This window comes from Wasmannia auropunctata, unplaced genomic scaffold (assembly GCF_000956235.1).
Source record: "Wasmannia auropunctata unplaced genomic scaffold, wasmannia.A_1.0 LD335650.1, whole genome shotgun sequence".
NCBI lineage: Eukaryota > Metazoa > Arthropoda > Insecta > Hymenoptera > Formicidae > Wasmannia > Wasmannia auropunctata.
The window spans coordinates 162,848-187,864 of record NW_012027240.1 but is presented as its reverse complement, the minus strand read 5'-3'; the positions used below and the strand labels follow the sequence as shown (position 1 = coordinate 187,864).

The 25,017-nt window shown below is 37.3% G+C and overlaps 2 protein-coding genes and 1 pseudogene across 8 annotated transcripts; 2 read left to right on the top strand and 1 right to left on the bottom strand.

Annotated features, from left to right (window-relative positions):
• Positions 1-3,675, top strand: part of LOC105456505 — a 74,074-nt pseudogene extending 70,399 nt beyond the window's left edge.
• On the bottom strand, positions 3,663-10,717 carry LOC105456506 (cyclic AMP-dependent transcription factor ATF-7). Of its 5 annotated transcripts, none has more exons than XM_011700599.1 (7): positions 10,504-10,717; positions 6,542-6,962; positions 6,329-6,422; positions 6,096-6,241; positions 5,659-5,981; positions 4,695-5,320; positions 3,663-4,449 (listed from the first exon to the last, which is right to left on the bottom strand). In XM_011700599.1, the coding sequence occupies exons 2-7, from the start codon at positions 6,590-6,592 to the stop codon at positions 4,040-4,042; spliced, it is 1,650 nt and encodes a 549-aa protein (XP_011698901.1). In that variant the 5' UTR covers positions 6,593-6,962; positions 10,504-10,717; the 3' UTR covers positions 3,663-4,039. The 5 variants fall into 5 exon arrangements, with proteins under 5 accessions (XP_011698901.1, XP_011698900.1, XP_011698899.1 ...); XM_011700598.1 differs by lacking the exon at positions 10,504-10,717 and having other exon boundaries at positions 6,096-6,244; positions 6,542-6,744; positions 6,806-6,962; XM_011700597.1 differs by lacking the exon at positions 10,504-10,717 and having other exon boundaries at positions 6,096-6,244; positions 6,542-6,744; positions 6,834-6,962.
• Positions 9,134-23,332, top strand: LOC105456507 (serine proteinase stubble). Of its 3 annotated transcripts, none has more exons than XM_011700603.1 (10): positions 9,134-9,398; positions 12,095-12,347; positions 12,439-12,507; positions 17,014-17,199; positions 20,947-21,023; positions 21,295-21,398; positions 21,520-21,619; positions 21,876-22,088; positions 22,402-22,515; positions 22,610-23,332. In XM_011700603.1, exons 2-10 carry the CDS (start codon positions 12,245-12,247, stop codon positions 22,763-22,765), a joined length of 1,122 nt encoding a protein of 373 aa, XP_011698905.1. In that variant the 5' UTR covers positions 9,134-9,398; positions 12,095-12,244; the 3' UTR covers positions 22,766-23,332. The 3 variants fall into 3 exon arrangements, with proteins under 3 accessions (XP_011698905.1, XP_011698904.1, XP_011698903.1); XM_011700602.1 differs by having other exon boundaries at positions 12,430-12,507; XM_011700601.1 differs by lacking the exons at positions 9,134-9,398; positions 12,095-12,347; positions 12,439-12,507 and adding an exon at positions 14,725-16,344.
• The last annotated feature ends 1,685 nt before the right edge of the window (positions 23,333-25,017 follow it).

The window sequence follows — 25,017 nt, the reverse complement described above, 5'->3', positions numbered from 1 at the left end:
CTCTCTCTCTCTCTCTCTCTCTCTCTCTCTCTCTCTCTCTCTCTCTCTCTCTCTCTCTCTCTCGTTCTCTCCTTCGACTAGCGGCGATGAATAACTGATGCCATATCCAATCAGTAAATGGAATCCACGGCGGTGGCCGGAGAGGCTCCGTTCCGCTAACAAGAATTTAAGAAGCGAATTTCAGGGCAAATCTCGCGCCGAACGTTCCACTGACTATACACAGATAATCGCGAGATCGTGTACGAGATATCAGAAGGCGAGCTTGATGCACCGCGACGGTGATTGATCTTCCGTTTCGATTGAGGATTCGTAGCGGTTAATCTAACCATTTTACCGAGCGCGACGTTGCATTCGTCTTTAATCGAAACAATCGTGAAAGTGACGTTGCCTGCCGCGCACCGTCCAAGCTTAATTAAGATTTCGTTTATTATTTTGATTGAAAATATTTTTACCCGTCAATGTGAGAGGATATAATTACGAAACTTGTGTATGTTAGTTGACTGCACAGTTGGCTCGTTAGTCGACGAATTAGGTCTTTAATATTTAACGTAAACTCCAGCGCGTTCATTTAATATGAATAACAGGTCCATATACAGGTTTATTAACGTAGGGACAAATATCTCTCTATAGTTGAGATTAATGTATAAAATGCAGGTAATATCAAATAGAGATTAATGTGTAAAATGCAGGTAATATCAAATAGAGATTTTGCGGTATTTTTTAATAATTTAAGTCGACATTCGTGCAGTAGAATTTCTATCAATGCCAAATTTTTTTCTCAAAATTGAGAATTAGTTCACCAGATGTATTTTGTAGTGTTTATTGTTATGATAAAATCATTATAATTTGCGAATCATTATAATTTCAAATGAAATAACGCCTCATTGAATTCTAATTTTCAAAGTTCTACTATAAATTTATATCGATTATTAAAAAGCATCAATAAATAATATCTTAATCGTGAAGCACTAAAACTACACGCATCAGAATTTTCTAGCAGTTTATCAGTCATTTGCAATGAGAAAAGCTCTTGGTCCAAGGTTGGGAAATCTCGCGTGTTGTATAATAGCCGTACGGTTCAGCACGATCTCGAAAGCAGCAGGGTCGTAGGATCGAGCACCTGCTCTCCCGGTGCTATTTCCGTACGTGCGTCGATTGAGCGGGCTGGCAAGACGAATCGACGCCAAGAATTCTACGAATGATCGAGCGCGAACCACATCCTTGCGAGGAAGCTTTGAACTCACGTGTTTATGGCTCTACGACCGGCCCCGTTTCTACGGTACCAATCCTACGTAAAATTCCAGCATGAATGGCCGTTGGAGTGAGCTGGAATTTTCTCGAAAGGGAGATGTCGGCAGAATCTAATGGGTGTTGCTCAAATAAGAATTGCTGTGCTAATTTTTAATCAGTTGATTTATTTTAAGCAAGATATTTTTTCCCTTGTTCTGAAAATTCATTTATAAAAACAATGAGCATTAATATTATTCTATAGCAATATCGAGAATCATTATTTGAAATTTCCTATAGAATATTGTTGCCGAGAATTAATGTTATTGTTACTCAGCAAAAATATTTGGAATGTACAAGCTTTCAGAAACTGAGAATATTTTTATTTTTCCGTAAATTCTTCTGTATATTCACAATTGCATGGATTACCTTATTGCGCCGATTGATAGATTTATCACTCCAGAATATCCTTTCGTCACTACAGGTTTAATTGTTAGAAGCCTAAAATTCCGATATAACCGACCAGTTTTGAGATGCTCCTTTTTTTGTACAACGCGTTTAATTTTAGTTTTCATATCGTGTTGAATTATTTTATTAAGTTGTATTTTCAAGCGAAAATTTGTGTATTTGAGCCTCCAAAAGCGTCGGTTTCCATTAATACGTTCATATAATTGTCATTTATTTAGCGTTAACAGGTAGCACAATATTATTCTTAAATCGTTTGATTTAGAATAGGAGTACTGTAAAATGGCGAGATAAAATATAATGAAAGAAAAATAGGAGAAGTGGATATTTTTAAATTATACAAATTTATTTGCGATTTGAAACGTGTTTTATTTAAGCAGATTAAATTCTGAAAAAGAATTGGGGCACCGTGCGATGCGCGACATTTATCTCCTCTGATCTCTGAGCATGTTTTAATATTCCACAGCCCAATATTTCAAATGTGAATGACTGCGGTATTACGTCGTATAAATGATTCCATAGCGCATATTCCCTGGAAAAAAAGAATATCCTTCATTTGTGAATCGTATAGGCGTTTTATTATAATAAAACGCGTTCGCTCTTTCTGTCTCTAGGCTTAGGATTGATTCATCGCAGAGGACGAAGGTTAAGGAAGCGTCGGGCGAAACCCGGGAGAGAACAGGGACGCGTACTGTATCCGGGCCGGTATCGCTATCGACGCCTGTTATCGACACGAGAAAGCGGTTGTTGACAGAGTTTACCGAGTAACCGACAGCATGTGCCAGGCCCCGCAGGATGCCCCTCACGTGGCCCGTTGTGCCCTCGAACGTGACTCACGCCAGTCCGATTCGTGAAGGAACGGAAATCTTGTATTTGTTCGCTGAAAGACGCTTGTCCTTTGTTGCCGTGCTGCTTATCTCTGCCCGCGATTATTCCGAACAATTCGTGGTTCTCTGACGTTTCTTCTGACGTAATGCGCGATTGTAGATTGAAGACGTGCGTATGTGTCTTAACAATCGAGTTAAATATATTTTTCAAGTATATAGATATATAAGAATGATTTTCTATCTCTCTCTTATACTATATACATACGTATTACTTCTACTATAGATAGTAGGATTATAGGAGAGATCCTTACTTCTCTTGAGAGCGCAAACACTTCACGCGAACATTTAGCATCCGATTATAACATTAGCATGTGATTTCAATTTATACGTTTTTCAGCTGAAAGATAATGAAATTATTATTCTATTGCGCGTAGATCGTAAAATTATAAATGACATAGAAACACATTTTGAAGTAACTAGAGAGATACATATCCCTTTCGAATGCAGAACGATGTGCTTTTGTTTCTATGACTTTGTCGAATATATCTAAATGAAAGAATAACCATTCGGCTTGGATTTTTTTCAGGATATCTCGAGGAACACGCCCGGGGCGGAATTTCATCTTTTTGATGACCATTTTTTCCTGCGTTTGAAGCAATGCGTGCCCAAAGCCCCTTATCATTCCCCTGTCCGGTGTAGAGTTTGTTAGACGACTGGACGGAGAACTGATAAGGGCCCGAGGGTCACAGAATCATCGTGGGACTAGATGCATTGAATGCTCTTCGTCCGTTAAATGTCGAGAGCACATGGCAGGAGCAGTGCAGGCTGTTTATTCTTCAATTTATGTTTATTATGATAATATACTCAATAAGCCATTATCAATCGTTAATCTATATTCATATTATTTTATCAACGATTTAACAAATAAACAAGAAGTATTTTTGTAAGCAGAATAAAATTTATTTAATTAATGCAAGACTGAAGAAAAGCATTAATTAGGTCTATCACATAAATATGTATATAAAAATTTATATTTATAAAACAATTAATCTTTCACATTTTTATAGGTAACCTCTCCTTGGTGACGAATTTTGTAAGATATATAATTTATATATTGTGACGAGGATAAAATAAATCGTGGTATTTTCAATAAAAATCTGTTTTATTGTAAACGCAATAAATAATATTAAAAAAATGGTACTACCTGTATTACTCCACATTCCTTTATACTAGGAATATGCGTCTGCGATGGTTTAACATTAAACAGTTATTCGTGAAATAATGGCTAAAATAGAAAATATCGGAATTATTTATCATGGAAGATGAAAAAACGGGAGACGCGTTAAGGTAGATTTCGTTTGTGATCATCTTCATGAACGTCATACAACTTGCTCTATCCCACGATAACATATCGCGTAGCTCATAGAATCGATTCATTCGTCTATTCGCTGATCATCTTAAACCGCAAGAACTTCGGCATTTGCATTACAAATTCCCGAACGTTACGAGGGGGCGATTAATTACGTTCCCGTACTCTTGGATGCCGCGTGCTCGACTTCGTAATTCGGATTTATCTGAATAATCTGCCTAGGTGTAGCCTCACACAATTTCCTCGATTGATTTTGCACGATCAGAATCTGTTTTGTTCCCTCCGACTTCTCCGTCATAAACTGATTAACACCCACGATCTTCAGCGCCGGTAGAGTTTTTATGATCGTCGCATTCGGAATCGCGAGATTCGCGGTGCCGCAATCCATCTTCGGGAGTATCACCGGATTCTTCGTGATCAGGGTCGATTTCTTCGTCGGCACGCTCGGGATCTCCGTCGTGTAGGAGACCGATCGTTTTACGGGGACGCCGTTGGCCGATATCGGCACCGTAAGTACCTCCGGATTATCTACTGATATTATCTTGGGTCCAAGAATTATTCCTGCAAAATTCAAAAGATCGATTGTAACAGGATCATTGCCTGAATACATTTTCCTTTCATATGTCAAAACAAAAACAAAATATTAAAAAAAACAGGTTATTCCAAACTAGTTTTACTTAATCAGATTACACGAGCAAATCTTGGCAATAAAAGTAAAATTAAACTTTCGAATGTGAAGAATTAAAATTCACGACGCTGATCGCGCAATTAATAAACGTCCAAATTAATCCTAATTAATAACTTGCCTTTTTGCTGCATCGCCTTTGTGACTGGACAATCCTTATGGGCCAGCAAAAGAGTCTTCAATCTCGCGACTTCCTTGCGTAAAGTTTTTACTTCCATCTGCAAGACCGTGTTCGTCTCGTTCACGTTGGTCACCGTTCTCTGGAGCTCTTGGATCCACTCCTTCCTTTTGGCCCGTGCACGCATAGAACTGGCACGATTGCGCTCAAGAATGTCTTTTTTCTTAAGCTGATCGATCGTTTTCTTGACGCCCTCCTTCTTCACGGCGGCAACCGCGTCCGTTTTCGCGCATCCGTCGGTCATCTTTTGATTCTGCGCGATCACGCTCTTGGACAGGGATTGCTTCAGCTTCTGTAACGGGATATCTAAGAGACTTATCTTGAAACGCGAATCGTCGGCGCAATTAGACGTTACCATTTTCGCTAATGATAATCTTGAGATCACAGTCTTCTTGGGCTCCAGTTTCATTGCGCACCGCAGGGCCGGTTCGGTTCTGATAACAACGGTTTGCTGCTCGGTACTAACATTCGATACGTTAGAAGACTCCGATACCGGTGTCGCGCACAATTGCATTAATTTACCGTCCGCGGTTTTCAGTAACAATTGCACTTCCTCGCCGTTAATAGACCTTTGAAAAAAAAATTTTAATCTGTTAATACAATGTGTAGAATGTTTAATATCTCATCGTAATAGCCTGAAATATTTTTAAATTAAGAAGGTACGTATTCTTACACGATTATTACGAACACGAATTATCTTACACGAAACATCTAACAACAAAAAAGCTTGATTATTATCTAAGAGTACCTAAATTTTAAAAAAATTGATCAATTGTAAATTGCATATGTTCATAGAAATATTGAGTAATAACAAACAAAATACATTGAATTAAAAATAAGAAAAGTTAAAGCTTATTACGATGAAATACAAGGTGTAATTTTGTAACAGTGAAAGAAACATTCTTACAAGTGAGACGTAGGTTGTGTCGGTGAAAGTTTAGGCGCTATAGGTATATTTGCATTTGAAGCAATAATATCCGTCGGGAGAGTATCAACCTTCACAGACGTGACAGCCGAATCTTTCATCAGTTCCTGTGTCTCGTTTGTACTTAATTTAATACTGTTGCATTCAGTCTTTCTAACGCTTTCCTCCTCTTTCTCGGCAAGAGACACGCTCGAAGAACAGACTTCGACGTTGTCTTCGGAAAGAATTTGACTATTTGCGGGCAATACGTCCGATATATAAGGAAAAATATGAGGCGTATGCAGCGTATCGTCCGTAATTCCAGCCTGCAAAAAGTAAATTTATGTGAATAATACCTTTTTATATAAACGAAGATTATCTTTACAAATTTTATAAATTATTTGCGACAAATATATATGTGTATGATCTTCTTCACTTGCCTCTGATACTATAAGCGTGCCAGTATTTCCAGCCTCGACAGCCCTTCGAAACGTCTCTTCGAAAGGATTGACAACATTTTGCAGATCTTGAAATAAACCAACTTCCTCGCAATTTTTTAAGAACCTCGTTGGCGTTGGAGTTTGATCTGCTGCATAACAATTAATCTTTTCAGCACATCTCTATTCTAGATACATGACGTACACAAATCAAATTGTTCAAGTGATAATCTTACCAACGAATCCGGCACTCTTGGAGTTATTGTTAAGATTTAACATCATGTCGTGTTTCTTTTTGTGCACTGTTAATTGATCCTCATTTGCAAAGCTCTGTAAATGAAAAATAATCCTGTAGCTTCTTACATTACTGCAGTTCTTTAAGGTTAACTCGTAACTCGAGATAAGTGACATTTTTTTTTTCAATATAGAAGAGACAGTAGTTGTCATACCATATTGCATCCTGATGTGGAGCAAGCAAAGAGTTTCGCTGAGTCGGTCATTGTGAATGTGTATTCTGAGGAACGCCGATTCCAGGTTTCTTTCAAGACGATGGAACATACAGAAGTATACACAATATCAGCGGGGTAAACGTGATTAATAATTCCGGTTTACGGATGCCTCTGTCACCACGGAGAGTACGGCCACATTCTTCCTAACAAACAAATCGAATTCCTCAATCTCGAAATAACGAACGAAATAATTTTTACAAATACATCGGGTTTAATCAATCGTAGCATTTACTTCTACTTCGCTCGCAGTCGGTTGTAGCCATGTTGGCACTTGGCATACTACTCTACTACCTCCACACACTTCCACATTGGGTGTATTGACAGTATGCGTGCTGACATCTCGTATAAAATAAAAGAGAATCTGGAGAAGACTGTAGTCGGTATTACTTTGTCAAAGTAGTACAACATAAAAAAATGTTCAAAATTTCTCTACTTTTATTTTTTACGTTTTGTACCTATGTTATTTTTTAAAACATATTTAAGATCTGCATCTTATATACCTACTAATAAGTTTTCAAGATGTACTTACCTCTTATAATATATGCCGAGAAAATTTTACTAAGAAATATGATTATTTAATAAATTGTAATAAAATTACAAACAAAATAGACTAATAAGAACGCGCCGCGGTATTTCGCCCCGCAAATTGTTAATACATATAACATATCAAACATTAAAATCGTCGGACATTTCGAGCTACATTTGTTAGAGCCGTCCTCAGCGGAAATAAAAATATTACTCCCGCGTTCTCGAGTGAAGCTTGAGTCGTTAATCGGTTGACCATTTTAAATCTTTCACCGTACAACTGAATAATCAGGTAGAGAGCTTATCAGATTAGTTCGGTTCCTCATAATAAATTTGATTTGCATTGTTAAATCACAGATTATCAATTTGCCTTGTTGTTTCGTTGTCTATACTTAATCATCCAACCTCGATGAAATATCAATATGGTCCTATTATTATTATTTTTTTAAATAATAATGACATGATATCAAACAAGTGTTAAATAATAAAAATACGATACTTAAAAAAAATATATATATTTATATATACATATACATACACATGTGGGTCACAAAACTCAAGAATTGCTTTTAAATATTTACAAAAAATTAATACAAAATTTTTATTTAATTAATATAAATTTTATCTCGACAAAGTCATTCGCTGGCCACTCACATTAGTCGTTCTTAGCCGCGGCCGTGCGCGGAATGTAAATATGATAAAAGATCGTGAGACGTAATTGCGCAAATGACACAGAAATAGCATAGTAATGACACAGAGTGGTATAGAGTGTGCCTTGGCAATGACTTTAAATTTATGCATGACTTTTCGTTATTCATTATATCACGTTGTTATACAGCAAATTACGATGCTTCATTCGAAAAAAAAAAAAAAAGATCAAAATATAAATGTATCTCCTGTTGAATGTATTATGTCGATGTAAAAACTTGAAAAGCTTTTTGATTGATATATTTATAATATTGACATAAATTATTAAATAATTGTATATCATAAATTTTTATTATATAATTTAATGTGGAAGTTCAAATTAATAAAATATATATCAAAAATTAATGAACATCTAATTTTTATTTCTCCAATATATTTATATTTGATAAATTACTGAAATAGACATAAGAAGAAATGCATAGTTATATATAACTTACAATTATAGATAAAGATACGATTGCTGGAGTACTCTAGATATACTAAATAAAGAAATTTTCCTTCTCATCCGTTCATTTGTCATTTTCGCATTATAATTACTCGCCGTGTAAATGAGTAGTTTCAGAAAACTACTCATTTACACTGCGTGCCGACCGAAAGTCTAAGTAATTTCCTCGACGACATTTCGAAGTGAAATCTCGCACGGAAAAAAACAGATTGTCCCGTGTGATTGTAGCTCTTCGTGAAAGTAAGTTTCGGGATTACTAAGTTTACGGTAAATAAACGGACAGTGAATTAAACAACAGCGGTGTGGTTTACATATATTACCATAATTACGTCTGAGAGCTTCATGTCAGATGCGCGTAAGAATTGGTAATTAAAATTACAATCGTACATAGTTCATGGGATATACAATAATTTTTTAAATACAAGAAAAACAGAATATATAAAAAAAATATATAAAAAGAATATATAAAAGAAAATATTAAATCTCAAGTGTTGACAATTTAGAAATGAAACAGTTAAACAGAAGAAATTAAAAAACTTAAAGAAGAACCTTCAATTATAAATTAAATATATATTTTAAACAAAATAATTTAAAATTAGAAAGAAATTGATTATAGAGAAAATGTAAAAACTTGTTAACATGCTAAATAAAAAAGAATGAGAAAAGAACATCTGGTTAGAAAGTGATGAGTTCCGTCGAACGCTTTTTATCCGAAAGGAACGGATGTAAAAGACTCTCATTACACTTCGTCGTAATTTCACTGGCTAGATAGAAAAGGAACGCTTTGGGCGCCTTGGGCCCATCTGGAGAGAGTGAGAACAGGCCAAAGAGAGTGGTGTCGGATGCTGATGTTTCTGTTCCTCATCAGTAGTTAACCGCGTGTCGCGGTGCTCTATTCATTGATCCGTCGATGTAAACGTGACCACAAACCGTGATATATGAGTTCCATCGCGCGAATCACTCGGACAATCAAATCTCGTATTAACGTTACAATTACCTCGCATTAACAGCACGTTCGTGAGGTAAATTTATTCCAAAAGTGTACGTTTCCGCAAAGATCGGATTTTCAAGTGCAAGTGTATAATTGTATAATAACGATAATATCATACTTAAAAAAAGGTAGGAATAAAAGATAAGTTAAAAAGGATACCGAAGTACAGTTAAAAATTTTATTTTAAATCAAATATCACGAAAAGATAAAACTTCTTTGTATTGGCACTTAATTTCATCTTCAATTTCTTTTTAGATCAAAAGTGTGTAATGTATATATATGTATATATTGTTTCTTTGTTATCTTTTCTAATAATTGTAGTATATGAATAACGCCATTAATAATCAGTTTAACTATGACAAACGATAAATGATAATTGATTGAATCAAAGAAAAAAAAGAACCAATTCTTTCGCGTCTCTTCTGCGAATGTCATATCGCGGTCCGGCGAACGAGATCTCAGACTCGCCTTCGACCTTGATCTTGATAGAAATCCAGGTGAGTCTGTCGGATCGGATCGCTGCACGTGCTTTCGATTCTTTAGAACGTGACGATCGATTCGCTGCCGCGACAGAAAAAAACCGACCCAACAATGTACTTGCTCGCTCGTTTGTAAAAGCGTCCTCATCTCTAATTCCTCGACATTAATTAAGGCCCTCCGCGAACATGTGCCTCGCAGTAATTTTTCGCTTTTTAGAAGAGACGTCAACCGAGACTTTCAGTCTCGCGCTCGAATGACTTAGAAAAATATATATCTTCTGAATCTTATTTGTCTAAATAATATATCCAATTATTCATTATTTATATATACATATATATGTTTATGTATCGCACTCTTGCTTTAAAAATAACACAACTCAAAACAATTAATTTTCTCAAGTTTTTTATAATTAATTTATCTAACTCATTCACGGTAATAACTTGAAAATTACGGTTTTTGTAAAATTATTTCCTTTTTGAAGCAAGAATGCGATAAAATATATATTATATATATTGTATTTTCAAATAATATATTCCTAAAATTAAAAAAAATTATTTTAAAATATTTTAAACAACAGCAGACTAATTGTGCGAGAGTATAAATTAACAGGATAAATTTAATTAGGCGAATGTGTGCCAGACGTGCGCGTGATGCCACTTGTTTATTTTTTACTGGACTTGAAGAAGAAGCGCGAAGAAAGTCGAGCAATCAAAAACAATAGTGCTCGTGTACGGGCTTTAACTCGTAACTTACGGCACGATGGTTGAAAGTGATATTTCACTCTTTCCTTCGTCTTCAATTCGCCGCGTACCATCTAAACGAAACAGTTCGAAGGGTTCTGGAGCAAGACATTCATTTCGTGAAGTAGAGCTGTTTCACTAGCATAACTTAGTTCCGCGATATTTCCACATAAAAAGTAGCTTTTTTTGCGAGTTCGAAAATTTCTTATTATCACGAATTTCACGCTGAAAAGAAAATTAAAACAGTTAAGTGTTAATAGACTAATTTTTAATAAAATAAACGTGTCTATCCTGTCTATCACTTGTTTATAGATTTTGGTCGAGCTTTTTGTATCAAGTGATAGTATTTCGTCATTCGCAAGGGATTGACAGACACCTGTTCAAAGTGATATGCTTTTAAACGCGATCTAGCGCTAGGAGGACCCCGGCACGTTCTCCGCCCTGCATGCCCCACGATGATTCCCCACAATCGCCGTCGTTGTCAAAGTCGAAAGTTACCGGCTAACTTTCACTAATAACCAAAAGGCAAAGGGAAAGGCGGAGGGGAGGAGTACGTCGCCGCGCGGACACGGTTCCGCATGTAGACCGGCCGAACGTTACGAAGCACTAAAAGGCGTGCCACTTGTCTCGGTGGCCTGGTTTCGTGTCCCACTTTTGTACCGGACTGTACGTGAACGTCTTTGGACACGCTAACGTGAACTCGCTCACGGTGTGCCGTCGAGGGAACCGATCGAGGATGTGGACAAAGACCCGAAGATCGACGGGGAAACCGGAGCGTGTCCGCGCGACTCGCGATCAACCCTTTGACGCGGCGCGCAATAAAAACGCGCGTCATAATAATGCTCGCATGATTTGCATTATAATTAATTTAATTTTAAATTTAATAAATTATCTATTATATTATATAATTAATAATAATTAATTTAATTACTGGTTTAATCAGCTGTTTGTACGGGATGCGACATTTTAAAATCTACTAAAACCAAAAGCGAGATTTGTATATAATCGATTTCGATTAAATTCGATAAGAAATTGGAAAGTTTGAAAAATTTTACGCTAAAAGACAATAGGAATTCCGACATTGTGTTTCGTGTTAAGCTTTTCACATAAAAAAAAACGGCCATCAGATTCTCAGTCGAGATAACATTGTGATAAATAAAGATGAGAATCGCGCGGACGTGCCCCATAAACGTGGGATTTTGTCTCATAAACTTAAAAATGTAAAATGTCTATTACATTCTAAATAAATAAACTTTTAGTAAACTTTTATAAACTAAATAACGAAATGAGATACGGCAAAGCGATGTAACATGATATGCTTGAGAAACCGCAAAAATATTTACGAACAAATTCGCCTCTGAAATACAACCGTGTTTTACAAGATGACTCTTTCACAGTTCGAGCAATTAACACTTTCCAGTGAGGTTCATATTATCGTCCCCTTTGAACTCTTCGATGCAGCCGTTCGATTAAACGAAGCGTCCGCGAATGTAAAAAAAAAATTTACCACGTTCGATTGCGACGAACGATTCATGCCGCGTAGAAAAGCTTGCGAGATAAAAGGCATGCTTTTTTCATCCGGGAATTTTTTTGGGCTGTCATAGAACTACCGGTGAGAGACGGGTTCCAAGGTGAAATCATGAGGAACGCGGCAAAATGATATGGCGCTAGATTAAGAACGATTCATGATGACGTGAACATGTTTGGCGAACGACAGTGAATCGCACGATCATCGCTGACGGCCGAAGAGAGAAATGACTGCTCTCAAAACCGCAGCACTTATCTCGCTACTTCTGATCGCCGATACCTGCTGTCTCGCTAATCACAGAAGGAACAATCGATTTCTGAGAAATTTCGGTAAATAGCTAAACATTTTCTTTGTTATCGGCAAAAGTAATGTTTTACCAAGAGAGATTTGTTGATCGTATTTTTTTTTTAGGTCAACCAGAGAAAGAAGAAAATATCGAAAATGCGATCGACTCGCACGGGCAGATGAGATTCTTCGATGAACTTGGATGTAAGTACGAATATTATTAAGTAATCATTATTATTATGCTTATGTTATAATATATTAGATAATATTATTGTTTTAGATACTTGCTCTAAATACTTGCTCATGCATTACACTATTAAAAATAAATTTATGGTATTAAAATAAATTTTAATGATAATTGCTTTAAAAGAAAAAAATTCATACTTATATCAGAATAAATTAATTTCTCTTAATTTTGTTGAAAGAATAGAGATTCACGTCTATACTTTTGTATTAATTAATAACATAATTTAAATAGTATAAATAACATAATTTATAATAATATTCAAGTATATTTCATCGTTATAACATTTCTACGAAATCAAAAAACGATGAATAATGCTGACATTGATATCTATTATCCCTTTAAAACAATTTCAGTTAACAGTTAAATGAATAGCATGCGATAAGGATGACTCAGCTGTACGAGTACACTTGCACGCAATAATGAGAGCTTGATGAAATGATAGATATCGGAAAGATTTTAAGATGACAAACCGGTTGACGTTCACCGGATGCTCGTATTTACACAACCAAAGCAACACAGTCTATATCTTTATCTATTCTAGGCAATCCGACATTTTTTTATTATCACTACTTGTAATAATTACAATCAAATTAGTTTAAAAAATAAAAAAATTTATCACGTTATTCTTTTTTGACGTATAGACATGATGAACTTAACGAATTATGTTAAATTACCCTTAGAAAAATTTAATACTGTAAATATTTGATTAATAATTAATTACTTATCTTGAATATTAAAAGCACTAATAACAATGCTTTTAATCTCAAAAGTAATTAATCACTAACCAATTTAATACTTACAATACATTAAATTCAATCTAATCTGAAATATTTATTTTTAATTAAATATTTATTGCAAGGAGATATTCGAGGAATTAAAAAAGTTATAAAAAGAAGGATTCCGTTTGAATATTTTATTTGATATAACTGAACGAGAAGATAATGCGATTATAATAATTTTCCGTAAATGTGAGCAAAGCACGAAAGATTCACAGTTGAGTTAATAAAAGAGACGAAATCCGAATCGTACTTGAAAGGCCACTTACCGACGCTTACTTTCTACAAGAATATTTATAATGAAGCGCACGGAAGCTCCGTTTTCACTGCGACCTCAGCGCATCTCTCCTCTATCGTTACGAACATTTTGCCGATGATATCTTTCCTTTTATTGAATTTGATACCCGGTTCTTTCCCGCGACTAAATTACTAAATTGAACACAGAGCAAAGCTTCTAAATTTTGATTGGATTTAATTCGATCTCCAATAAAAAATTTTGCAGCGCGATCTCTTTTTTTTTTAAATTTTTATTTAAAATAAAAATTCACATTTATAAGAAGATATTAATCTAAGATATTGCTATTTATTTTTTTAAATAATTAACTTAATAGGCTGCTCCGTAAATACTTCGAGTATATCTGTCAACGTAAAAATGCTCTCAGTGAAGCCATGCGATGAAATTGGGTCACGAAATCTCAGTCTATCGAATCTATTCGATGTAAATGGCCATTTTAGCGAATAACCGCCGATTTCTCGAAATCATGTACTGTCTTATCTTTTATTTATGATTTAAAAAAACTCAACTGTGCTACTTACGGAATTATCGCACAATTTTTAATTTTTAAATAAAAAATTTAAATAAATCGGAATATTTATTAAGATTTAATAAACGGTAAATTTTATTTAATATTTTATCATTTTTTCAATATGAGATTATCATTGTGATAAAGCCATTAAATCTTAATGAAGAAATAAAATCAACAAAATAACAGTAAGGAAAAAAAACTTCAATAGAATATAAAAATAAAATTTATAATCTTTTGAAATGTAGTTCTCCGCATTTGTGACAGCAATAAAAAAAATATGTCTTAACAATAGTAGCAGTAGAATGAGAAAACAAAGTAGCTTAAATGATTCAACAAGATTCGTGATAAAAAATAACTATCCCGGTTTTCCGTTTTCGCGAAGCGACTGGCCTGAATCCTGGCAAAGTTTTCCAGAGCTATTCAGAGTACGACAATTTCGCGGCGACATAATAACTCAGCGAAGAAAGAAATGGAAAATAAGACACAACACACCGGTGATGAGTTCTGGGCGACGGTGAAGGTGGGGAACCAATGTGAGACCAAGGGACGATACCCGCCGCCGCGTTGCGGGAAAGCTGACGCCGGTGAAAGCAGTGGACGCCTTCTTAGATCGAGACTCGTGGGACATCGGTTTGAGCCAGTCCACGTGCAGAAGGCGTGTATTGTCACGGCTTCTCACCGTCACTCCGGTGAAGTGTCATAAGGCGCCTTTTAACCTTTGACACCGACGCTCGATCGTACATACGCGCCAGCGATCTCCAAGAGGAGGCTGCGTTCGCTGTCATCTTCTGTAGAAAAAGTTTCCACGATAAATCGAAGCTATCGCAAGAGAAACCAGTGATATCAAAATGGCGGTGCTTACTTGGGATCTCAAAATTGTTCGAAACACCATGCCGCTCGCGGAAGCCGTCGACGAAGTGAGAGATTTGTGAGAGAAATTCGGCCATGAATAACATTTACTATCTTCAAGAATAAGGATTTATAATCCGGGATTAATCGGTAATCAAATCTGAACAAGTGCTTTCGAAATTTGAGATTTTTTTTCCAGAGAAGTTGAAAGTTTATTACCTACTCATATGAAAAAGAAGAACAAAAAGCTAGCGTTTCAGAAGAAATTATCCGTGTGCCCATTAATTCCTCAAACGTTTTTGCAAGTGAAATTGCAACTAGTCGAATCTCATAAGAGAAACTTGACTTACAGCTTCGAACTAAGTCAAGTTTCTCTTCGAATAATTTCGGAGAAACTTGATTTAGTCTTCAGTTGTGCGATCTCTACCGTTCTTCATCGATCGTTTAATGGAGAAGGACCATTCGTGAATTTATTCCCAAACCGTAGTGCGTCCCTTTTAACTTTCAAGTGTGCAGTGAGATCGTGACGATGCGCAAGGTATCCTCGAAGTGACGAAGCGGAAGTCAAAGTCGATCATGAAGATAGTGCTCGGGGTGCTTCTCATCACCGTGGCGAGCGCTTTCAATCACCATGACACCTATTCGTGGAAACGCAGGGACGATTGCAAGATCACGGCCGCGAGCCGATCGATCGCACCGGTCAAAGTTAAAGAGACTCGTCCGCAGCGGGCCGACGTGCATCGATCGAGATCATCGAACTCGCGCGAGGCCAATCCTCCCCAAAATTCGCCGAGAAGATTCGCGGTGGTCGAGGATTCGGACGAGCATCACGATCTCTGGAAGCCTGAAGTCACTAGAACGAGACAGGAACTCACGCGCGAGAATCGAGCCATCGAGAGTACCCTGAAGAATGTGATAGGTAGACCGTCCAAGGTCGAACAGTATCAGTATATTTCGAATTTTCCGTACGGCGGTGACGGCGCCACCGACGCCATATTGGAGAACGCGAATCAGCCGAAGAGCTCGGTGTTCTCCAAAGACACTCAAGATATTCATTTCTTGAATCATAATACAGAAGAAGTGGATTGGAGCGGGCAGGAGGTATTCGAAAATGACCCGCAGGAAGAGGAGGAAGAAATAAATATCCAAGAAATACTAAACGAAATGAAACGAAAGAGATTAAATGGAGTGAATTTCGAGGAAACGGTAGACGGAAATCGACAGGGTAGAGGGAGAAAGCTCACCAGCCAGCAGCAAGGTGCCTTGCTGGTGGAGGCCCTCAAGAAGAAACGAAATTACACCAATGATCATAGAGGACACAGCTCCAATCTCCAGAGCGGCCTTATGGAGATGTTGGGCAGAAGTATGTAGGATTAAAAAAAAAAGAAAAATGGAATGAAAATGAAATCAAAAAGTCCTTTTAATGATTTTAATCGAATAAAATATATCAATAAAAGTGAATTTTGTAGGTCAATTTATCCAAAAATATAAGGATGTAAATTATATAAATAAAATAAATTATATAAAATAAATAATTAAAAATAAGAAGATAAATGATTCAACATTTTATATCTAATATTTTATAAAATCAGAAAAATTGGTAAAATGACCGTTGATAGTGAAATATCATTAATTTCTGCCGTTAAGTTTTTACCATTGATTTTCTATGAAAATACAACATTAATCACAAGAAAGTTATTAATGCAATTATATGTATTAAAACAACAGGATTCATTTCGATGAATCGTGACAGCTGATATTAATCTTCAGGAAGACGCGCTGAATGCTGTATGCTCGGCGCAATCGCGTGACAATAGATAAACAAAACACATCGATATCGCAACAGACTTTCACTTTAAGATTCTTCCTATGCTAAGACCATTACTGACTAGATTATTTTGTAGTCTATCCAAAACTTCCATTTAATATAACTTTAAATCGGCTATCTATTAACATTAAAATAATCTATCGATAAATGCGCGACAATCCACATATATATAGATAATCAATTTATACGTGAAATCTATTTCAGTGATACCGCAAACGTGCAAGTACAAGGGTGCGAAGTTCGAGTGCGGCCTTAGCTTTAGCTGCGTTCTAGGCGGCGGTCGGCCTGTCGACCTGTGTTCCGGAGGTTTAATATGGAGCTGCTGCGTAGACGACGATGACGTACCCGATAAAGTACCACGACCGACCGTGGGTTTGCTGCAGAATGCCAGTAAGTTCTCTCTCGCTAGAGTAAAAATTCCGAGCTGTATATCGAAAAGGCATATATGTGTAATACAATAAATTTGTGTACTTTAATTAGAGAGTAGGTAAACTTTAATTGAATAGTCGGCGAATTTCTTAATCCGCCTGCATTTAGGGTTGGTAGAGACAATGAAAACGCTGTATGTTTTTCTCACGGAAGAGTTTTTAATTCAACGCTATGTCTCTCTTTCTCTCTTTCTCTCTTTCTCAATTAACTCGCGAGGTCCTTTTTATCTGCTGTCATGCCGCCGTAAATTTACGACATCCTGAAAGAAGGTCCGTGTCCTCGAATGTCGCTAAACCGAGTTTCTGAACCGAGACTTCGAGGTTGTGCCGCGCTTTTAGCGCGACTTGCCCGAGAATAACTTCCGTAAACGCTTGTATTTAAATTTTACGGTCAAATTGTCTTGATTATGATTCGCAACGATTACAATAAAATAACACTCGATGCACGCTCCGTGCGTGAAGTAGAGAGATTCGGATCGCGTTTAGCGAAGAAGCGCAAAGAGAATATAGATGGTACTGTAATTAACGGTGTAAGAGATGTAACGTTATTCTGCCAGACCAACGTTAGGGATTTAAATGAGATTAAATCGCGAGAAGGTTGAGACATAAACGCTTGGTTTATCGCGAACTGAAAGGAGACACCGGCTGGAAGTAACCTGATTTCTATCCGGCGACATCCGAAATTACACAACCAACAGCGTCCAGCTAGTGTCGCGCGCGCACCGACGACACTGTGCGGCAGTGTATACGGCCAGCACTTTCAAATACAGTTATTCACACCTAGTTTACGCGACGGCATCGCGTTGCACGCCCGTAGAACTTTACGCGAGCATGCTTTCCCAAGCCGCAAGTCGCTCACCGTAACCGCGTGACCATCAATACAATGGCACGAATAGAAACAGCCGAGGAAATAATGTCACCGACAGAACGAGACAATTACAAATTGTATCACATTTTCTTATGGTACACGGAAAAAAAGGAAAAATATTAACAACATTTTTTCCGTGTATTATTTTTATTCTATTAACTTCTTATATTTCTGATTATATATTTACGTATATGTATTTTTGCAGTACATGATTTTGTCTGCATACCGATCATGTAACTTCTTCCTTAAGACGGAAACGCGAAAAGTGAACAATTTCTCCATTAACGTCAATGATAAAAATTTTCACTTTTCACATTTCCGCTTTAGGGAAAAAGTTATATAATCGGGTACCCCGATTAAAAGTGTTTCCGGGTTGCAACGAACAAATAGAGAAAGCGATAAAAGTGGAAGAATTAGTAGCACATATTAACTATAATAATCTTCTATATTGATTTCTCGAATAGATTCATTCTAAACCAATATAGTCTTCAATCCTCTGACTGTGATTAAAATATCAGCCGATACGTATATAATTAGTATAACTGCCACTATCGGGCTTAAATTCGGCCGCAGAATCGCGACGCGAGTGATTCCGAATAGCTAATAGCGACACATCGTTACGTTGCCCAGCGTTTTCCCTAAATCTCGGGCACCAACAGCCGTACGTGGACGACGACGTGCACATTTACAGCAGCTCGGTAAGGCCTAGCAGGCCCTCGCACAGCCACGAGACCCATCGGCCCACGTACGTGGGTGGCGTCGGTACTCCGACCAGCCTCTACGATCCGCCTTACGCGATCTGGAACAACGATCGGCCGAATGATCTCGCGGTCGGCCACGACCGACCGACGTACACCACTCGTCCGTATCACACAGTTCAGGAGTATCCGCAGGACGAGTACGACGGCGGCTATCCGCCTGCCGCCGCTTCCGGCGGCTATCCGCCCGCCGCCGCTTCCGGCGGCCCGATCGAGGACTCGTCCAACGCCATGGACTACTCCAGATACCGTGGTAATCGCATGAGAATGCACGCAGATTATTGCACCGAGTATCGCACGTGATGTGTGTCGAGCGCACGAGAGTCGGAGGACTCGCTGAAAAACCCTCGGTGAGTTCAGATTCCGAGGACTATGCAGGCACGCGAGAATCCCGCCGTGTCTCTGTAGCACGGGAAATTGAGCTCACCTCGAAATTATTTTCTTTACAGTTAAAGCTTATATACATACATACATATATGTATATATATATATGTATATATATCGCTTCAACATGTCTGGTTGAGATTTCTGCTTCTTATTTTTATTGCTATCAATACTATTTGCAACAGATTGGGATCTTGCAAATCTCTCTCTTAAACGACGCACTTGATTATTGATTTGGATACGCTCCGATGCTGACTATTGCCATCGATCGAACAGACATCGTCTTGATCTTACCATAATCTAATCGTACTGGATTATAAGAGACAAGTTTGTGTGCGTTGATATTGCGTGATCTGTAAGCAGCAAATGCCAATAGATAATTATTAAACTTCGTACCAGATTTAATTCATTGATGTCGAGAAGAAAACTGCGCTGACTTTAAAGAATACATAAAATTATAGTTTCGACGAAAATCAATACGAAATATACGAGACGAACTGTGACGAATTTCACGTAAAATGAATGACGAGTACAAAATACTACAATATACCAGTTAATAATAATCAAATGTATAGTGGATCCAAAATGACGAAGACAGTATTTAAACATGTACATAATGTTTCGCATGGAAACCGCACAAAAATGAACGCTTTCGTCACATCGCACATTTTCCTGCACAAAATGTCGCCGGGAGACAATCGAGAAATTGAATTGGGAGAAAAAATGAAAAAACGTTGAAAAACATAAAAAATGACTGGAGACAAAGAACGAGAGATAAAACGGAAAGAGCGAAAAACAAGGAGGATAATAGAAGACTTGGACGGCTTTATGAAGCAAATTTATGGAACAAAGAAGAACAAAAATAATTATATTCTTAATAGTCGTCTCAGATTTTAAGCGAAATACGAGAAGAATATAAAATATAATAGAGAATATTTTTTTAAAATATTGATCATTGACAAAATTGATCAACCTCAATTTTTAATAGAAAAACACTATTTTTAAATTACAACTTCGTATTATATATTATTATTAAATTGCATGTTAAATTCAACATGTGTAAAATTGAAAAGCTAAAATATTAAAATTGATCAACCTTAATTTTTAATTAATTATTAAATACAATTTTTAACTTACAACTTCATATTATATATTATTATGTTATTGAATTGCATGTTAAATTCAAAATATGTAAAATTAAAAAGTCAATTGCGGCTTATTACACGTATATAATTATGTAATGGATATCTCATATTCTTATCTTCTCCCTATCTTAGGCAAAATCGCTAGGAAAGTTTCGCAACGATTAATTCTACATAATGTATCTCTATAATCCGCGGTAATAAATAGATTTCCTAAAGTCGCGCGTATACTTTCTACACAGTGCTACGTCTATTTTCTGCTTTCTGTCTCTCGCCAAGGTGCGAACGATCTTAAGCAAACACCTAGGTATCAGTTTAATTGCGATAATTGTAGAAAGTATCAGTTAATAAATTTTCAGCGTGAGCTTATCTTCTAAATCGCATTTTCTCCTCTATGACACGCACAAACGTTATCTCTTCGATCATGTGTTCCCTAAATCACTTTCGCATCATCTCACTCTATCGCGTGTTTATCATCAACACGGAACATCGGATGTTCTCACTTGACCGCGTATTCAGAGCTCGCAATGTAGCTAACACACAGATCATACTTTCAGGCTGTGGCGAGCTCTACACGAGAAGCAACAGGATCGTAGGTGGACACTCGTCCAGTTTCGGCAGCCACCCGTGGCAGGTGAGGTCCTTCCCTCGCACGATTTTCTTCTCCTCGTCTCCTCCCCTCGTTTGTGGCTCTCGCGGAGCGACACACTCTTCCTTTCCTCTGCATTATTCATCGGGCACGAGCCATCAATTTGCTCGGTTCGCCTAGCGCGGAGAGCGCGAGGAGGAGAGAAAAAATAATCTATTAAATCTTCTCTAAAGGCCGCGAGCCGTGACGCGGGCTCGAATACATATTTCATGTAACGCGCTTGTAAATAGGCCTCTAAACGTTCTCTTTGTTGCAGGCCGCCATTATCAAGTCGGGATTCTTACAGGCCAAGAAGCTGTCTTGCGGCGGCGCCTTGCTGAATAACCGATGGGTGGTTACCGCGGCGCACTGTGTCGCGACGTTAGTATTGATGACTATATATTATTGTCAAGAGTTTAATATAATAAGAATATTGATATATATATATATATATATATATATGTATGTATATATATGCATATATCTTTTTTGTATATGTCAGGACACCAAATAGCAATTTGAAAGTGCGACTTGGGGAATGGGACGTTCGAGACCAGTCGGAACGACTCCTCCATGAAGAATATAATATCGAGAGAAAAGAGGTTCTTCCTTTAAATATTAATATCTAAAGCTTTATTGATTTAACCGTATATGTTCAAGAACTCCGCGCGTCGCATTGCGACGTATATAATATTAAAGAAGAAATTGCAAAATACACACACGCGCGCACGCGCGCGCGCGCGCACACGTACACACAGCGCACGCACGTACATATACACGTTTATTGTACTTTATGTAGTGAAGCTATAGCATGATAGCTTAATAATAATTACGCTAAAAGTAACAACATAATAACAGATACATCCGCAATACTCTCCTACCGACTTTCGAAATGATGTGGCTTTGGTGAAGCTGTCCCGGATGGTAGCTTTCAAGCAGCACATCGTCCCGGTTTGCCTGCCGGCGAGGAATTTGAAGCTCTCCGGCCGAACCGCAACCGTCGCTGGTTGGGGACGAACCAGACATGGTCAAACTTCGTCGCCAACCGTTCTTCAAGAAGTCGACGTCGAGGTACACTCTCAGCCAACGTATTTATCTTTGATAAAACATCTCTCTTTTCGGGTGTGCACGATAAAAATAATGTATCGTACAAATTTAAAATTTTCATATTTTTTGATACTTTATGTTAATTTATTTGTACAATTAATCATTTTTAATGTAAATCGTGAAAAGAATTTGTCAAACAAACATATAAGTAAATTCATATATTATCCAATTATTGCTGTGCACGTAATGTTTGTAATAACATTTAATTACACGATAAATAAGAGATAAATAATAATTTTTAAATATAATATTATATGTGTTATATACTTCTATTTAGGTAATACCAAACGACAAATGTCAGAAGTGGTTCAGAGCAGCCGGTAGGAGAGAAACCATTCACGATGTATTTCTCTGCGCAGGATATAGACAAGGTGGACGAGATTCTTGTCAGGTAATCAATCAAAATAAAATATTCCAAGAAATATTAATTTAACTAAACATATGAAATTAGAAGACTGCATTTATAAATTAATTTATTGTAATAGGGTGATTCGGGCGGACCGCTCACAATGTCGGTGGAAGGCAGACACGTTCTGATCGGTTTGGTTTCCTGGGGCATCGGTTGCGGTCGCGAACACCTACCCGGTGTGTATACCAATATCCAGAAATTCGTGCCCTGGATCGATAAGGTTATGAGCTAAGTGGAGGAACCTCAGTCCTTCGAAGGACGAACTGCTTTATCCGAGAAAAGGAAGCACGAGTAGAAGGAGGTGGAAGAAGATAAGGACGTGAAGTTACCAAAGTCTTATCTCATTTTTTAAGGACTTTTACAATCGTGCTCGATTATAAAGAATAGGCACTCTTTCGAAAGTGCCAAAAAGCGTAATGCTTTTCAAAGTTGTTGTCCTATGAAGATCGTTAAGTATAATACTCGAAAGTGACAATAAAAAGTTAATCAAAGATTACAGTCGATGTATCTCAAGGACTAATTAGCTACGCTAGAATGCAGTTCTTGAGATGCTAATTAATAATAATAAGTAAAGATATTTAGTATAAAGATCATTTAAGTTTCTTGCGAGCGTTGTTGTTACTCGTATTATATTAAATAATTTATTGTCATACGTGTATATTAAAACGAAAAGATTGATTCCAAATTTAGAAGCATTTGTCTTTGTATTAATACGACAAATGTTACTGACATAAATTCTTTTTATAATATTAATCTATGTTAGGTAGGAAATTTTAAGAATTCAAGAAATAAATATTTTTAAAGTGTTAAAATTATTTCGACTTACAATAACATAAAATTGATCTCAAATCTGTATTAAAATTCTGTCTATACAAAAAATTATATTTAGACGGGCACGCGAACTTTTATATAAAATGTATATAAAGAAATTTAAAAATAGGAAGAAAGATACGTGGGAAATTTCGATTACAATAAATTCCTTGATATTAATACCTTCGTTCAATCTTATCGATTTCTTGAGTGTAAAACAAACAAGTTTTTCCTTTATTGTGACAAACATACAGCGCTTTGTTAACATTTGTTAACACACGTTATTAGCTTATGATAAACTGTTCGATATATTTTTCAATACTTTTTTATTTCAAAGGTTATCTGTAGAAGAAATCTATTTTTACAACAAATATAACATAGTTTTCTTCAATTTCTCGTGATGAATACGTGTATGTAGGAAATGTCCTTCCTTCAATGTCGATAAATTACCTTCTGTTATCGACCATCTGCACAAATGGATACCACCTATCCATTCACCCATAAGTACCCTACGCAGGATAACTCAAAAGCTTCAGCGTGCGCTTCGGATAATATAAAGGAATATTACGCTAGGATATTATAAAAAAATATAAAAGAGAGAAAATCCATAATTTTATGTCAAGTTTCATTTGCAACATTTAATTAATTCCGTTTCATCATGAATTATCGTTACAGTGTATCTAAAACTCTTTTGTGTGGAATACGCTTCTTCCATTATTTAATTATATTTCAGAAATTCTACTAAAACAAAAACATTCAACCATTAATTAAAAGATAAAAAAGATCAAGTACAGGAGAAGTTGGCATTCTCAAGAAAATGAGGTTAATCGACGGAAGAAAAAGAAGGAGGTATATTTTAATCCTTTCACTTTAGGGCCCAAGCTGTGTATCTGTATCCGCTCCTGTCCTCGGCAGGAGCAGAAAGAGAACGGGATTGGTCACAGAGAATGCGCGAGAAGTGCACCTACCCCCCCGTGGCAGGAAGGGGGTGGCGGAAGGAGGGAGAAAGCGAGAGCAATGGTGGAGGGTAAGTTGCTAATTAGAGCCAGATTAAACGCTTGTCTGGGGAGCCATTTTCCTTGCCGTTCCTCGCCGTAGCCGAAGGAGGATGAGCGGCGCAGCGAGACGCCGGGGTGGTGAGCGGGGGCAGGAAAAATGGGGGGGACCTGCGGGGCGGCTGAGGATACGAGAAACGAGGGAGGGGTGGCGGCGAAGGGACGACGGAACGCCGACGCCGACGCCGACGCCGCCGGCGGGAGAGGCGGGCTTAATGAAAAGTGTTTGCCCCGTAAAAGTTAAGATTAATTGGCGCTCGGGGGGTGGTTACCGCGATAATCAGCCCGGGCCAGTGGTTTTCAAACCCTCTCTGGCCGGCCCTGTCGATCGTATTCTTCTTCGGGCCGCGATCGAATGCGTAGCCGCAAGCGAAAGTTTTCCTCCCGAACTGCTCGTCATGTTACACACCGTATTGCACGAAAATGTTTATACTTTTTAATACTGTCCCGTATCTCTCAGGAGGATGAAAAGTGCAGTAAAACTTGGCCGGTGTGTAAACACCTCTCTCTTGAATTCAAGCGCAATCTCGAGAGATGAAGTCTGGAAGAATCTAAGTAGTTGAAGAAAACCATTTCAAAACCAGATAGGTTTCCTTCAATTATGAAACTCGTGTTTTTC